Source organism: Lepidochelys kempii, chromosome 7 (assembly GCF_965140265.1).
Source record: "Lepidochelys kempii isolate rLepKem1 chromosome 7, rLepKem1.hap2, whole genome shotgun sequence".
In the NCBI taxonomy this organism is placed as follows: Eukaryota; Metazoa; Chordata; order Testudines; family Cheloniidae; genus Lepidochelys; species Lepidochelys kempii.
Window position 1 is genome coordinate 19,668,598 of NC_133262.1, and position 16,278 is coordinate 19,684,875.

A 16,278-nucleotide genomic window follows, 5' to 3' on the forward strand; every position below is an offset into this window, starting at 1 on the left:
TCAAAATAAGTGAGTTTCTTGAAGAAATTATTTTAAGCACATAATAACAAAGCCCTCTAGCAATAAACAAGACCTGTTGATGGTTCATCGCTAGCTGTGGAAAACATTATGTGTAGAACCAATTCTGCTAACACACCATCTCTTGTAAATGTGAGGGTAAAGGGATTGAAGTCTGGCATCTCTTTTTGTAGCCATAAATTTGAATACTTTATCTATCTGATTTATGCCTGCAGTCAATTATTTAGAAGTGCAAGTATTCTGAATTCACCCACAAGTGAACAAGAGGGTGCCAACTGCACTCACAAAAATGGAAGCCAATCTTTGGGAAATTTGGCCATTTATGAATTTCTGTTCCCTCATTCTTTATTAAGAAGTATAACTGTATGGGAGAAGATTTTTATTTTTCAGTTTTATTTTTCACTTCTGAGGGATAAAGCCAGAGTAATTAGGAAACAAAGGAAATTCTGTGCAACCAACATTTCAGACAAATGTCCTTGGAAATTAAAAAATGGAGGCAAAAATTAAAAACACAGGTAGGTAGAATTTCTTCTAATTACAAGCTTAAGGGGCTTAGTTACTATTTGCCATCTAAAACTTGGTTTTCAAAGGTTTATATGTTGGTAGTCTGAAGATGGATGAAACTTACCATACATAATCTGTTAAACTTTAAAAGGACAGGAATTGGTTCAGCCCTTTTATGATCTCAGACTATTTGGCTCTTCTAACTTAAAAATAATAAGAGTCTCCTGCAACACTCCCTCCCACATACCTACACCAGGCTCTATAAAATTAAAAAAATTGCAGGCCGCCAATCCTGCTTCTTGCCCTGTTTAAACTAAACATGTCTGCTTTTATAAATGTGCAAATGAGGGCCTCAATCTTTTATCTGAGTCCCCACAAAACTAAATTTAACAACAATCTTATGTCTTTATGCTGCAACCATTGCTCACAGAATTTATCAAAAAAAAAAAAATACCTATAAGTATCTTCCGGATAGGTTTTTTGGACATAGTCTTGCAACTCCATCTGTGCCTTCTCTTGGAATTTTTCTATTTGGCTTGAACTCGTCAGACCAGGGTGATCTAAAGAAAGAAAACATTTCCAAATGTGTATGGTTTAATCATAAAATAAGTCATGAGTACTTACAAAGAACCTTCCACTTAATTTCATTCAACTCTTCCTCTTGGGTACCATGGTTGATATGATAGCTGCAGTAAGGAGTACCTCATTAAATCTCAATAAATCATTCTGAGATGATGTACATTATTTTAAAAGACATTCATATATATGTTATTAAATGAATTATTTGCCAACTAATGTATTGGACACAATACATAACGTTATCATTTATATACACATGCTTAATATAATTTTGTTATGAGTTGTAATATGAACAGATATTGCTCATTAATATATAGGCTGATGCTGTAATTGTACTTTCTGCTCACTGTTGGTTCTGTAATACGTGTATTTGGCTAAAATTTCATTCCTGGCTTTAGAATTAGTGCACTCACTTTTCCTTCTGCAGCTGGCTGGGCCAACAGAACTGGGAGCACAACAATTCTGAGTGCACACCTGCTACCAATGGGTCCAATCAGGCTACAGGGTGGACAGCTTTTGAGGGCATAATCATCTGTTTCTGCTTCTCCTCATTTCAAATGGGTTTCCCTCTGTTGTTTGAACTCACTAGGTAGAGTAACCAATTTCTAGCTTTCAAGATTTTTTTGGACTTCCAAACTTCCACTGGTTTGTGTTGTCACAATTCCAGATGCTTTCAGCTCCTCACTGAGCAGTCAAATGATCAGAAGGGCACAAAATGGCATATGTGTGGCTATGCCAAAACTTCTTCAGCGACAGGCTCATAGGGCCACAAGTGTCGTGTTCCTTCTTGTTCTCCCTCGAAAAGGACTAGAGCAGGCCTATGCTTGGAGTCTATCTCTTACAGTGTGGTCTAGTCTCTAGTGGAGAGAGACTGAATTAGGACTCAGGAGATCTGGATTCTATTTCCACTCTGCCAACAGCCTGATGGGTGACCTTGGGCAAGTCACTTCACTTGCCTGTGGCGCAATTTCCCCATCTGTAAAATGGGGATAATGAAACTTACCTCCTTGTAAAGAACTTTGAGATCTGCTCATAAAAAGCTCATAGATAAGAGCTATGGATTATTATTACTATTACTAGAGAAAAACCCAAGGCACAGTCTGTGAGAAATTCCCCAAAGCAACAGTCCAAGACCCTAAATTAATCTAATTAAAATAAGATTTATTAAGAGTAGATAGAGAAAATATTAAAGCAAAAGAAAAGGCTTGCCCGACATCCCTAGTCTGAATACTTTGCAAAACTCAGTGAGGTAGATAGGTTAGAATTAGTTACAGTGGAAATAAAAGTAAATACCCTACATTTCTAAGAGAGAGCTTCCCTCTCACTCAGCCTGTCAGCACTTCTTCTCTACCCTTTCAATGTCCCGGGAACATGTTTAACTCCCCTTCCCCTGCCTGATTATCACTTTGTACTTTGATATGCCTATGGATAACCCTGACTAAGGTGTCCTCTCTGAGGAAATCCTCAGATCTCATACACAATGTCCATTGTATATTTTTTAGTTATCAGCTCTTATGCTCATTGTCCTTATTAACAAATTGGTGGAGGGAGGGATATTGTGTTTACTGGAGGATGTATCTAAACCATAGTAGACTTTCAACTCACATTTGCATCTTCTACCTCCTCTTGGACATTCTTAATAAAAGAATGTAAACACTGAATCAAATTCCTTACAGTCACTTATAGCCAGAGGATATATTTCCCCACACCATTCTTACCATTAATTATATTCCATATTAAACGAAAACTGACAAATTTTGTCATCTGTCACACATGCCTACTCCCAATCCTGACATGACCCATGCACAGAGGAGGGGTTGGAAATGGATAGCACAGCTTTATGCCACTCAGGGATCCCCTTACACCAAGAAAATCCCCAGCTGCACTATTAGAGCAGCTTTCAGGCTTCTTTGTGCTGTCAGAGTATCACAAAGCAGCTTGGGAAAGGGCTAGGGGACTGAGAATCTGGCCTTTAAATATATGTAAGTATGTATACAACATGTGGAATTTGTGGAGCCTTAAATCAATTACCCCAAAAGTGATTTTTTAAAAGGCGTTATTGATGATAAAGTCTTATGGTGCTGTGAGATATTTTATGAACAACTCAGTAGAACAGTCTCTTCTTCATCACTGGATATTTGGTTCTCTTTAAAATCTCCTGGTGCCAAAAGATTAATAGTTTGTAAGTTCAGCATCTGAACTGCAGTTAGAAACACAGGGGAAGATCATTATAATGGTTGCCAAATGCCTTACCAGGGCTAAAGAGGACTATAGCTTTAAGGTATGCATATTCATATCCATCAATATCAAGCTTGGCCATGCTGTTACAGAACTCCTGAAGTTTCCAGATGTGTTCCATGACTTGCTTTATTCTGTCTCCGGAAAGCTTATCTACAAATAGACATTACATACTCTCTTAAGAGAGTTCAAATACATTTGAAAAATTAATGAAACCAACACCCATCCCCTTTATAGGAATAGATCAAATGAAATTTTAAACCTTCTGAATTGTACTATAAACTTTTTTTGACCATATAAAAATATATCGTGCATGAATTAATACTCATGGCAGTGAGGACTGAGGATCTAATAAACTGAGTCAGGCACAGTACTGGCAAACATAATGCAATGTTTTTCCACAAAGGTCTGCCAATATATCTAAATCCTAACCAGCAACACCCATGTTATTCTGATGATGAGCCTCTCCTAAGCAGAATGTGCTGAATGGTGCTATAAATTAAACTGGGGTTCTGGGGAGGTGGACAAAAGTAAGAGATTAGGTGAAGACTACCATATTACCTTATTGTAACTTGTGACCCAATCGGGAGTCAGTCTGGCTGTCCGGAAGTGAAAGGCTAATGCAATATGACTGTGCCACCTTTTTCCATATCTGTTCCTTTAGAAATAAACTGTTTGTTCACTATAGTATGTACCCTTTTCCCCTCTTGTGGAGTAGAATTAACTCGGTTACACACAGGTTGATCCCTCAGCCTTTCATATTACCATGTCCTTTGTGTTGGCTTCATCTCCTTTCTGTTTAAAAATGTTTATTTGAAAAGTGCTACACCAATTATGAATTTTCTAAAATTTCACAGTTTTAGTTGAGCCTTAAGAGGAGATATATGAGGGGCACTGTGTTTCAGGAAGCATTAGCTAAAAAAGGGAAGAAAAGACTCCTACTTTGGTAAGAAAATGAGAAACAGTTTTCCTTTTCCCCTTCCCCCAACTGTATATTTATAGACCAGTCAAAGAAATATGACAGATAGAAACATGAGATTATATTAAGACAGATATCTGGACACATGATTTCCATTCACTAACTTCATCAAGATAAGTCAGGTCAAGAAACCTACCATGTATGAAACTTTTCAGCTGAAAAAATACAAATTAAAAGAACTTTACTCCATGCATGACCTCTAATACTTATATTTCATATCATTATAACTTAAGTATTTTTGCCTTCATCTGTACTGCTAATGGCTGCATAGATTTGCTTAGCCCTGTGTGTCTTAAATTGGATTTTTGATGCAATTTAGGATAACTGTATATTTTTTCTGCAACCGCAATAAAAAATTGAAAAGAAAAAAAACTAGACATTTTTACATAATGTCTTGAAAACAAGAATGAAAATACAATAAAATTTCTAAGATAGATAAACGTTGATTCTGGTATTGCGATTATTCAGGGTGATACGGGTGCTACCACATTTTTATTTTTTTAATGTATGGGAAACAATAGTGCAAAAGTACACAGGGAAAACAGCTGGAATTCTAGTTTCCCAGAATGGTTACAACACTCATAAATTTCTAGTGTTTTGTCTTCACCATTTTAAAATAATAATACAAAACTTAACTTGATACCCTTACTTTAGTACCTTGGAGTGACATAACATGACCTTATATAGAACCAAATACTTTTCTCAATGCAAATCCCAAGTAACAAGGCTAGGTACTGACTGAGGAGGTGTGGAAGGGTCAGGGCTGAAGATGGAATTCTTTTCACTCAGGCTATGGAATAGTAAAGCCACCTTATGGCTCCTGCAACTGCTGTAACCTCCAACCCCTTACAGGGCATTAACCTAATCCTTCATCTTCAAGGCCCCCTCCACTCTCAGATGCAGAGAAACCTGAAGGGCATACTCTTCAGGGAATGCAGGGTATTCAAGCCCCCCCTCCATGGCCTCTTCACATCATGCCCCTCTCCCTGTGCACTAGAGCAGGGGTTCTCAACCTTTTGCTTTTTGAGGCCCCCCACAACATGATATAAACACTCCATGGCCCACCTGTGCCACAACAACTGATTTTCTGCATATAAAAGCCAGGGTCGGCAGTAGCGGGGTAGCAAGCAGGGCAATTGCTTGGGGCTCCATGCCACAGGGCCCCCGCAGAGCTAAGTTGCTCAGACTTTGGCTTCAGCCCCAGGTGGCAGAGCTCAGGGCCCTGGGCTTCAGCCCCATGCAGTAGGGCTTAGGCTTTCTGCCCTGGGCCCCAGTGAGTCTAACGCTGGCCCTACTTGGAGGACCCCCAGAAACCTGCTTGCGGCCCCCCAGGGGGCCCCAGACCCCTGGTTGAGAACCATTGCAGTAGAACACCACCAGTTATGTTGTGTTGTGTTTTGAGGGGCTGGTTTTGGGGCTGGATTTGCCAACGATTATTAGGTTTGAACGGATTACATTTTAAATCAGTAAGTGCTGTAATTGCTGATTTTCCCCTTCCAGACATACCTTCCCCCCTCTCCCCAAACCAAGCAAAAAAACTCATGAAAAAAATGCACATTGTTGATAACTGAAATGTATTGTGGTAGAAATTAAAAATATATAACATATTGCACCTTTGGGCAAACCTTTTGGGCAAACCTTGGGCAAACCTTTTGGCCTTAGGGCACATCTGGGTGGGGAAATTGTATGCAGGGCCATGAATGTAGGGCTGGGGCAAGGAGTTGGGGTGCAGGAGGGGTGTGGAGTGCAGGAGAGGGCTCAGGGTAGGGGTTGGGGTGTGGCAGGGGTTCAGGGTGTGGACTCTGGCCTGGTGCCGCTTACCTCAAGCAGCACCGGGGTGGCAGTGGTGCGCAGTGGGGCTAAGGCAGACTCCTTGCCTGTCCTGGCCCTGCACTGCTCCTGGAACTGGCCAGCATGGCCGTCAGTGGCTCCTGAGGGTGGGTGGGGCAGACGGCTCCACCGTGCACTACCCTTGCTGTGGGTACCACCCCCATAGCTCCCACTGGCCGCAGTTCCCCGTTCCTGGCCAATGGGAACTGCGGGGAGCAGTGCCTGCAGGTGAGGGCAACGCATGGAGCTCTCTGCCCTCCCCCCACAGGGGCCGCAGGGACATGGTGCCGGCTGCTTCCAGGAGTGGCGTGGGGCCAGGGCAGGCAGGGAGCCTGCCTTAGTCCCACTGCGCCATGGGGCTGGCAATCCCGCGGGCTGGATTGAAAGCCTTGATGGGCCGGGTCTGGCCCACGGGCCGTAGTTTGCCATCTCCTGCTAAGACAGTTTGTACGCTATGGCTGTCAGTTTATTATTAAGAAATTTTAGTGACAGGATTTAAAAATGATGTGACAGATTCTGTGCTCAGCTTTCAAGAAGCACCCATAGAAGGCACAGCCCAGGAAGAGGAGTGGCAAAGGTGGCTTTAATACGTTTTTTTACTGCCTAGATTCTGAACTGGCTGGTGGCAAGAGTGGCTCCTGGAATATATTAGAACAGCCTCAAGAGCTGCTCTAATTTACAGCAGCTACTTCAGAGCTGCAACTGCAGTTGACCTCTGCAGCTCCTGTATCCTCCTCATTGATGTAATGGAGGGAAGGGTAAAAAGAATGTTCAGTGAACATAGTCACAGATCCCTTGGTTTTGCTTCTCCATCATCCCCTCAAAACCCCATGGTGTGCTGGGATCTAATATAGAGCACACAGAATCCTGACCCCTTTGTGTGCTGCCCTCACATAAACAGTGGAATTACATCAGTTCCATTGTATCTAAAGGCTTTCCACACCATGGAAGAATCCTTCCAAGAAAAACTATGATTATTAATGAGGGTAAATCATTTGAGGTTTGCCTATCTTGAACTGTGACTATTTTCTGCAGTCACCTTGAAACTATGTTTTCATGGTTTACGTAGATTTTAAAAACGTATTTATCTTTGTACCTTCATCCTGGTACTAATCCTTGCTAGTTTCATGACATATGTAGTATTCTGTAATTTTCTGGCTACATATACATCTGGTTTCTTCTACTTCTGTAAGTAAAGATAAATTGTATTTGCACACTTTAGGCTGTCACTACTGATTTTTTTTTTCTGCAGACAAAATAATTTCCCCCATTTATAAAAAAAAGAAAAGTTACCCATATCAATCATATTAATTTGCATAACCCTCCCTGTAAAAAAAGCCAGCTGTACCAGATCATCCTCCATTCTAGAGATAAAAATTAGCAGGTTAACACAGAATCAAAAAAGATACCTATCTTCTTAAGGACGCCAGAGGCAGTTTGTTTTGAGCTTTTTGATATAACTTTGTGACACAGCCATTAATTAATTATTAAACATTTATATTTTGGTAGTGTGATATACTTGCAGTAATAATTGTGTAGTGATGGTCAGCAACTATTTCAAAAGTGTAACTGTAACCAACTTGTGGTGGGCGTGTATGTTTCATCACCTCCAGCAAAGAAAAATACTCATATGAAATTCTAGGATGGGAGGAAAACTCTATGGTGTGTACTCTACAGTGCTTCCTTTGAATTCTTCTGTTGGATGTGCAGGATTTCAGCCCATATCTTGAGAAATCTGCTGGACATGAAAGGGCATCTATGCTAAAACCCTGTATCAGCACACTACAGTGCCCTTCTAAGCTTCTTTAGCTCCCGTTCTGCCTCTGTGCTGCCAGAGACCCCCGCGTTGGGGCTTCCTTTGGAACTCTCCATAAACGCAGTTCACAGAAAAGTTAATGTAGCTTTGAGATGCATCAGCTTTTTTTGTAGACTCACAGCTGGATAAAAGGGAGGAAGGAGAGATACTGTGTGTGTCCCCTCTAGCCTGGGCCCCACCCCATGTTTTGATCTCTAGAGTTATGTCTACACTACCATGGTAAATTGATTGACGCTACGCAACTCCAGCTACGTGAATAAAGTAGCTGGAATCGATATACCTTACGTCGAGTTACCGCAGGGTCTACACTACAGGGGGTCGATGGGAGAAACTCTCCCGTTGACTTACCTTATTCTTCTCGGGTAGAGTACAGGGGTCAAGTGGAGAGTGATCTGCTGTCGATTTGGCGGGTCTTCACTAGACCCACTAAATCGACCGCCGGTGGATTGATCTCAGAGCCTCGATCCCGCTGTAGTGTAGATGTAGCCTAGAACTATGGAGAGCTCTTTGTGAAGTTGGTGAGATTGATTCCCACATCCCGTGCAGGAACAGTGGAGGGTTCCTTCTGTGTTTGGATCTCAGGGGGAACAATACCTGTTCCCCCTTGGAAAATACTTTGTGAAAAAAAATGTACAGACACAGGTTTTTAACTCTTTACTGCTGAAAGCAGCACATGCCTGCCTAACATTTACCTAATATCTAGCGTGACCTAACACATACCTTCCTGTATGCTGTTCTGCAGGTGGTTGACGATAGCTGCTAGGATAGTAGACAGACTCATCACCTGTGCACACTGTGCTAGGCCTAAGGTAAACAGTTCATTCCAGCAGGCACGAACTAGGCTTGTGTTACAGTCCTGTCTATAAAGACACAAATCAAACAAACAATTCTAGCAAGTATTAAACTCATGTTGGTATTATCCTGTAGATCTGACGTGTAAAATTATGGTTATAAATTATAATGATAGTATTCTGGGCATCTTAGTAACAGGCAGATATTGACAAATTACAGAAATTAAAAAAACAGCAACAAAAATGGTTGGGGCTGGATGCATTGGCTATGAGAAATGATTACAGATTATCTGCAAAATGGAGATACTGCTACTTAGAGTTGCCAAGTTATATGTCCAAAAATTAGTTGCTTGCTTTTGACTCAATTTCACAATACAGCCTCATTACCCACTATAATGCCAAGTATCATTAGTCATCTTGTTTTTCATAGTCTTAAAAATGTAGAAAAATGCTGTATAATGTCTATACATTTTAAACAATTTATTATAAATTAATTAACTTTATCTTTTAAAAATCCACGCAGTTGCAAAATGTTCAGCTTAATACTTAAATAATCACTCAATAGAAAAATATTCACTCACCCAAGTGCTTGAAAAGCAGGGATAGATCTAGCCCAGTGCATTGAGAGGAAAAGCAGTCGTGATGCTGACTCACAGATGTAATGTACATTAAGGTACTCTGGCATTGGACTAGGCATTGTTAGCTGCACGGAAATAAGAGTACAGTATAGTCTGTACAGGTCAGACATAAATCAATGTTTATTATGAATGAAATAAATTTGAATAAAAACATGCAATCTGCATTCAGAGTCTTTTGCTGAAAACTGTCATTTATCATGAAGTTAGATTAGTAAAACTTCAGCACATAACTTAGTAGTAGTGGTAAATAGAACAGGCTGGGAATGGGGAGGTGTGAAAGGAATAATATGGGAAACCAAATGGGATGGTTACTTTAAAAGTATTTTAGTATTAATTCAATAACACTTATCCCTGAATTTTCATTGCAGCATGCAGCATTATTAGCTTCAGAATTACTATAAAATTGATGAGAATCAGGTCTTAAACTAAGTGCAATTCTTTAAAATTACAACTTATTTAAAATCTATACTGTTCTGGCAAAGCCATGCCATATGAATCTACACTTGCAAAAAACACAAATTTACTTGAAGTACACAGACTACCTTTCCTATACATTGCTTATTTCACTATCTTGATGATTTTTATCTGCTTAAAGGAAATGCACTTTGGCAGAAAGAAGGAAAATCCTTACTGGTTTCTCCCATACAATACATCTAAAAGATGTTCTTGCTCAAATTCACTTGAAGATACAGCTGCTTCAAAGTGCAATCCCACAACTACAGTTCATCAAATCACGACCATCAAGAACATAGTTGTAATCCTTAAAAAATGGCCCAAATTTTAACATACTTGATGTGAGGATGCCTCAAACAACCAAAGTCAAGAGTTCAAAATAATTTTTAGTAACAATGTATATGAATTACACATCTGATATTATTTGTTATATTTAACACTAAAAGTGATTCACAGTAGTACTATATGTAAGATCTAAATCTAAAACAAACATCATCCCACTGTCAACTGAAAGGTCCCAATGAGACTGCATATGCAGTGCTCAAGGATACAGAATGCAAGGGAAATGTGGAAATCTTTTATTATGTCCTTAACAACAATAGCTAGTGTCAAGGTTCCTTTCCCACTCTGAACTCTGGGGTACAGATATGGGGACCCGCATGAAAGACCCCCTAAGCTTATTTCTACCAGCTTAGGTTAAAAACTTCCCCAAGGCACAAAATCTTTGCCTTTGGACTAGGGTATGCTGCCACCACCAAGCGCTTTAACAAAGAACCAGGGAACAGGACCACTTGGAGTTTCTCTTCCCCCACAATCCCTCCAAGCCCTTATATCCCCTTTCCTGGGGAGGCCTGAGAATAAACAAGTTGAACACAGACCAGCTTGGGTTTCTTAGGATCCTAAGAACCCAATCAGATTATTAAAAAACAGAACTTTATTAGAAGAACAAAACAAAGATAAAAGAAACACTCTGTAAGATTAGAATGGAAGATATTCTCACAGGCAGTCAGATTCAAAACAGAGAGAATCCCTCTAGGTAAAACCTTAAGTTACAAAAAGACACAAAACCAGGAATACACATTTCCTCCAGCACAGCGAATTTACAAGCCAAAACAAAGAAAACCTAATGCATTTTCTAGCTAGATTACTTACTAACTTTACAGGAGTTGGAGGGTTTGCATCCTTGATCTGTTCCCGGCAAAGGTACACACACACACAGACAGACAGACAAAAGCCTTTTTCCCCCACTCCAGATTTGAAAGTATCTTGTCCCCTCATTGGTCATTTTGGGTCAGGTGCCAGCAAGGTTACCTTAGCTTCTCAACCCTTTACAGGTGAAAGGATTTTGCCTGTGGCCAGGAGGGATTTTATAGCACTGTATACAGAAAGGTGGTTACCCTTCCCTTTATATTTATGACAACTAATGTACTAGACAATACTGACTTCTGCAAAATACAACAATAGAAGAAAAACATGATACTAAAATCATTCCAGATTACGTCTTTGCCAAAAGGATATTTCAGGAAGCACTCACCTTAAATGTGACATGTGTATCTGTAAGTAGGGGTCCTTCCACTTCAATGATTGGTGTTGACTGATCTCTGCTGATTACATGAATATTCCCTCCTCCTGTAGGATCCATCCCATCTGCCAAGTTCTGAGCTACTGTGCCATCTGTGGTATTAAGTGCTTTAGCCAAAGTATCAAATGCCCTGCAAATAAATGAAGAAACAATGCAAGTTTATTTCCTTACAACCATTAACACATTTGGAGTAGAGGGCAAATCAAACACTACATGTTTTTCCATCTAGAAGATGAGCCAGAAACTTTTTTGGTACAGATTCTGGGCCATATTCTCCAATACATTCTGGTCTTTTACTCTGCTCAGGCAGTGCGAAGGGGCCAGGCAGGTTCTGGCCATATATGTCTGATGGAAAATTCCCTTGCAGAGGGGAATTCTCCCCTGGCATAAGCCCTGCACCAGCTGTTCTTTCCTACTCTAGTAACGGTGGCTCCTGCATTGCTCACCCACCTTCCCCTTTCTCACCTTGAGGCTTCATTACAAGGATCCTCCACTGGCATAAGATCTCTTAGGGATGTTATGGGAATGGCATATATTTCAGCAGCCCCTAGGTTTCTTTCTAACTAAAATTGCAGCTAGGCCAGTGCAAAATCAGGAAAATGCAAACAGCTCCTTGAGGTTACCCCACAACTCTTCTCCCATAATGACTGGAGCTCAGACTTTGAGGAGAATTGAGCCCATTTCATACTCATATTCACGTTATGGTATTTCATAATGCTGTTATGCAACTATTTTCCAAGCAATCTGTTTATAAGTTAACTATTTATTCCTTGGGACCAAGATTTAAAAGTATATAGTTGGTATCAGCAGAAGCAGCCGGGTGCTCTGCACTTTTAAAAATCAGTTAGCTTATTTAGGAGCCTAAATATAGCTTCTACTTTTAAAAATCTTATCCTAGGAACCTGTATGGAAAAGATGGGATAAAATCCAAATTTTTCCTGTTTTCATACATTAGCATTACATATTATCGTTTTTGAGGGGAAAAAAACCAATTAAAAAATGGAGCTGCAAGATTTTACTTCCCTGTTTCCTGATTTTGAAATAAACAAAAGAGATTGAGATCACTTTGGAGAGCTGGGGTTCAAATTCTGCCTTGCATTGCCATAAAAGACAAGGTTTGTTGATCTCAACCTAATCCAAATTTTTTCCATATTACAAACCACACTGTCAGCCTTGTCCTAGGGAAAATTTAAGAGTAAATCTGGAGACATTAAAGGCCAGGACTGAAGTTCATGACAATTGTCTGGGAGAAGCTTGCACACCATCTGCCTGTACTATACTTGACACAGCACTGTAGCTATTATTTCCTTACTTTCACAAACACTACACACACACATGCACACTCAAAGTAAAAAACTGAAATAACACAAAACTGTTACTGATTTTCAGCATTTTTGAAGGAAATATATTTTTGTGTCACAAACCAGTTATCTTTTCCTGTAACTTATTAAATATGAAATACAACCCTGCTTTATTATACTGCATTTGTTACTAAATAGGGGAGAGCATCTATAACAGTAACATGAATGAAAGGAGTTCTTCAGAGTCACAGAAGTTCAGGTTGATGTCAGCAGCCAAACCATTAATGAAATTATACAGTGAGTTAAAAAGGTCATTACTAGTGTGGCATGAACCTATAATGTATAGGTTCACCTTCCAAATAAGCTGCTAATATAAATTCATACCGAGTGATCTCACTGGCAGATTGATCCTCTTGTTGGATTTCAGAAGTATCTCCATTATTAAGTGACTCACTAAGGCTGGCAAGGGACGTTACAACATTTGCCAGTGTTCCTAAAGCACCCTGACTTGTCTCAGCCTACAAAGAAAGAAACCATATTAATGGATCAAAATTATATATAGTTAGGTGAAATGCTGTATGTAATCTCTTGATAATTATTAAATCCTGTGTATCTCCTTCCTCTGTTCCCACATAGGTTTCACTTCCTCCTGAATATCCACAGTGAAGGACAGTGGCTGACATTTGGGTAAGGGTGATCATTAAATTCGCCAAAACTTTTCCTCCTGACTTCTGATGTGTATTTTTGTGATGGATCAACTACAGGGTTATCAACCTAAATTCATGCATAATTATATCCGGGGGAAAAAAGTACATCCCACTGAATCAGATAAGCTGAAGATGGAAAAGATCTTCTAGATCATCCGTTCTCTCTCTCCTTAAATATAGGATTTGTTTCAGCGCACTGTGGTATTATCACCTCAGACTACATGTTACAGAAAGGCAACAACAACTTCAGGGCTGCCTGCAGCAGCCTCCCCCCACTCCATCTTCTTCCTCAGGGGACAATAATCAGTGAGTGAATCCCCACAGACAGAGCCAGTAGACCTGCCACTTGTTGCACTGTGGTGGTCTCTCCAATTCCTAATGCCCTCTACCTCTTTGCAGTGGAACAGCAAATGTTCGGCTGAGGTAAGGACCTTTTGTGACTGTAAAGGGGTCAGAAGGATTTCTTTTTAAAAACATACCCAAAATAATTTAGTAAATAAAATGTAAGATTTGTAAAAAAATGAAAGGAATATTACCTTGGAGTCTGTAGCTAGCAGGACTGTACCATCATCCCGTATCAAAGGCTGCTGAATATTCACAAGCATTCCTGGATCAAGAAGACCTGTTGACCTGTTCAGAAATGTAAAGAATCTAAGAGGGAACCTATTTCAGTGCAGTATAATGAGGATTACTTTTATTGGGCTTTCCATTTTTGATGTTGAGAATTCATCCATCAGAATTTAGTCCTGCTGAAAACTATTTCCAAAAAATAGTTTGTATCCTGGAAGAAACTGCACTTTAACTAGAGGGTTGGTGATTTTGCCACAGCAAATTAATGCCTTTCTTTCTTTTGCTAAAGTGCTGGTGATTTCTCAACCTGATTTTCCGCTCATTAGCTTTTTGATTTGATTTCTTCTGTCATGCTGGCAGGTGTCGTCTTCTTCATTACAACCAGTAAGCCATTATTAGCTATGTAAATTGCATGGCACTTCACAGAGGATCATGCCCCAAGTAAACGGCATTCCAAGTGAGACAGGGCAAAGCCAAGGATCATATCAGATGAAGAAGTGTTGTAGGAAAGAACAATGTTTACATAAAACCACATATCCCAATTTTACTTAAATCTTTGTCCTTCTCTTACCATGCCCCTTGTCTAATGTTCTTTCTCCATACCTAACTTAGGGCTTGATCTATGAAGTGCTTTGTAGTCAAATAGTATAATTATGATGTATTTGTTACTTATATAGCATGATAGGTTTGAATAGCACAATATAGACGAATAATGCATGACAGATTCAGGCCTCAGGGAGTTTATCATCTCAGGGCCGGGCACTGAGATGGTAAACTCTCTGAGGCAGGAACCTGTCATGTATTTTTCAACTGTGTTATGTCATGCAAACGAATGGTTCTATATAAATAACAAATACATGATATTAATAATAATACTTACTGATTGCAATGTGGTTATTAGGGCTGTGAAGGAGAACACATCTTGCCTGTGCAACAGAAAAAATATAAAAGAACAAAATGTCTTTGACCGCAGTATTTATCAGATACTTAGGGTATGTCTACACTATGAAATTAGGTTGAATTTATAGAAGTTGATTTTTTAGAAAGCGATTTTATAGTTGATTGTGTGTGTCCCCACACTAATGCACTAAGCGCATTAAGTCGGCGGAGTGCGTCCACAGTACTGAGACTAGCGTCAACTTTTGGAGCGTTGCACTGTGGGTAGCTATCCCACAGTTCCCGCAGTCTCCGCCGCCCATTGGAATACTGGGCTAAGCTCCCAATGCTTGATGAGGCAAAAACATTGTCGCGGGTGGTTTTGGGCACATGTCGTCAGCCGGCCCTCCCTCCGTGAAAGCAACGGCAAACAATTGTTTCGAGCCTTTTTTCCGTGCGGGTGCCATACTGCTTTCAGCAGATGGTGCAGTAGGACTGCTAACCGTCGTCGTCATCCACCGCTTCCACTGCCACTCTGCTCTCCCGATGCTATGAATCCACTTCGCAGGTCCTCTATATGACTGTCATCATCTACTACTTCTGCTGCCACTCTGCTCTCCCGGTGGTCTTGCAGGGCCGCTTCTGCTGCAACTCTGCTCGGCTGCTCTTGTCTTGCCATACCCCGGCAAGTGTGCAGCCCGCTCAGCTGTTGTGTCCTGGCAGCAGACGGTGCAGTAGGTCTGCAAAACTGGTCATCCAACCACCGCTTCCCCTGCAGACACCATACCACGGCAAGCATGGAGCCCGCTCAGATCACCGCAGCAGTTATGAGCATTGTAAACACCTTGCGCATTATCATGAAGTATATGCAGAACCAGAACCTGCAAAAGCAGGCGAAGAGGCGATGGCAGCGTGGTGATGAGAGTGATGAGGACATGAACACAGACGTCTTTCTCTCAAAGCACGGGTCCTGGCAATTTGGCCATCCTGGTGGCAATGGGGTAGGCTTATGCCATGGAACGCCGATTCTGGGCCCAGGAAACAAGCACAGACTGGTGGGACCGCATAGTGTTGCAGGTCTGGAATGATTTCCAGTGGCTGTGAGGCAAGGACAAGGCCACACTGCACTTCAAAACTTATTGAATGCCAGCCTTCTGTTGCTTGGGCAGTCCTCTGGAATGGAGTGGTTGGGTGCCTGGAGGACCCCCACCCAGTGTTCTTGGGCATCTGGGTGAGGAGGCTATGGAACTTGGGGAGGAGGGCGGCTGCTTACACAGGGGCTGCAGTGGCGGTCTGTGCCTTTCTTGCACCTCAACCATAAGCCGGAGCATATTAGTTTGAGCCTCCGGCAGCCTCAGCATTGCATACTGCCTCCTCTCATCATGTTGCTGCCACC

The 16,278-nt window shown here is 40.9% G+C and overlaps 1 protein-coding gene across 8 annotated transcripts in view; it reads right to left on the reverse strand.

Moving 5' to 3' along the window:
- NR2C2 (nuclear receptor subfamily 2 group C member 2) overlaps positions 1-16,278 on the reverse strand; it is a 66,345-nt gene that overhangs the window by 11,993 nt on the left and 38,074 nt on the right. For 4 of the 8 annotated variants that reach the window (XM_073351281.1, XM_073351279.1, XM_073351280.1 and 1 more), the window contains 7 exons: positions 13,973-14,066; positions 13,114-13,247; positions 11,381-11,558; positions 9,337-9,458; positions 8,685-8,824; positions 3,355-3,492; positions 977-1,082 (listed from right to left, as the gene is read on the reverse strand). In XM_073351281.1, coding sequence (XP_073207382.1) covers positions 977-1,082; positions 3,355-3,492; positions 8,685-8,824; positions 9,337-9,458; positions 11,381-11,558; positions 13,114-13,247; positions 13,973-14,066 — 912 coding nt within the window. Of the gene's footprint in view, positions 1-976; positions 3,302-3,354; positions 3,493-7,244; positions 7,335-8,684; positions 8,825-9,336; positions 9,459-11,380; positions 11,559-13,113; positions 13,248-13,972; positions 14,067-16,278 lie in introns of those variants that run through there. The other 4 variants (XM_073351286.1, XM_073351285.1, XM_073351283.1 and 1 more) reach the window with 4 other exon arrangements.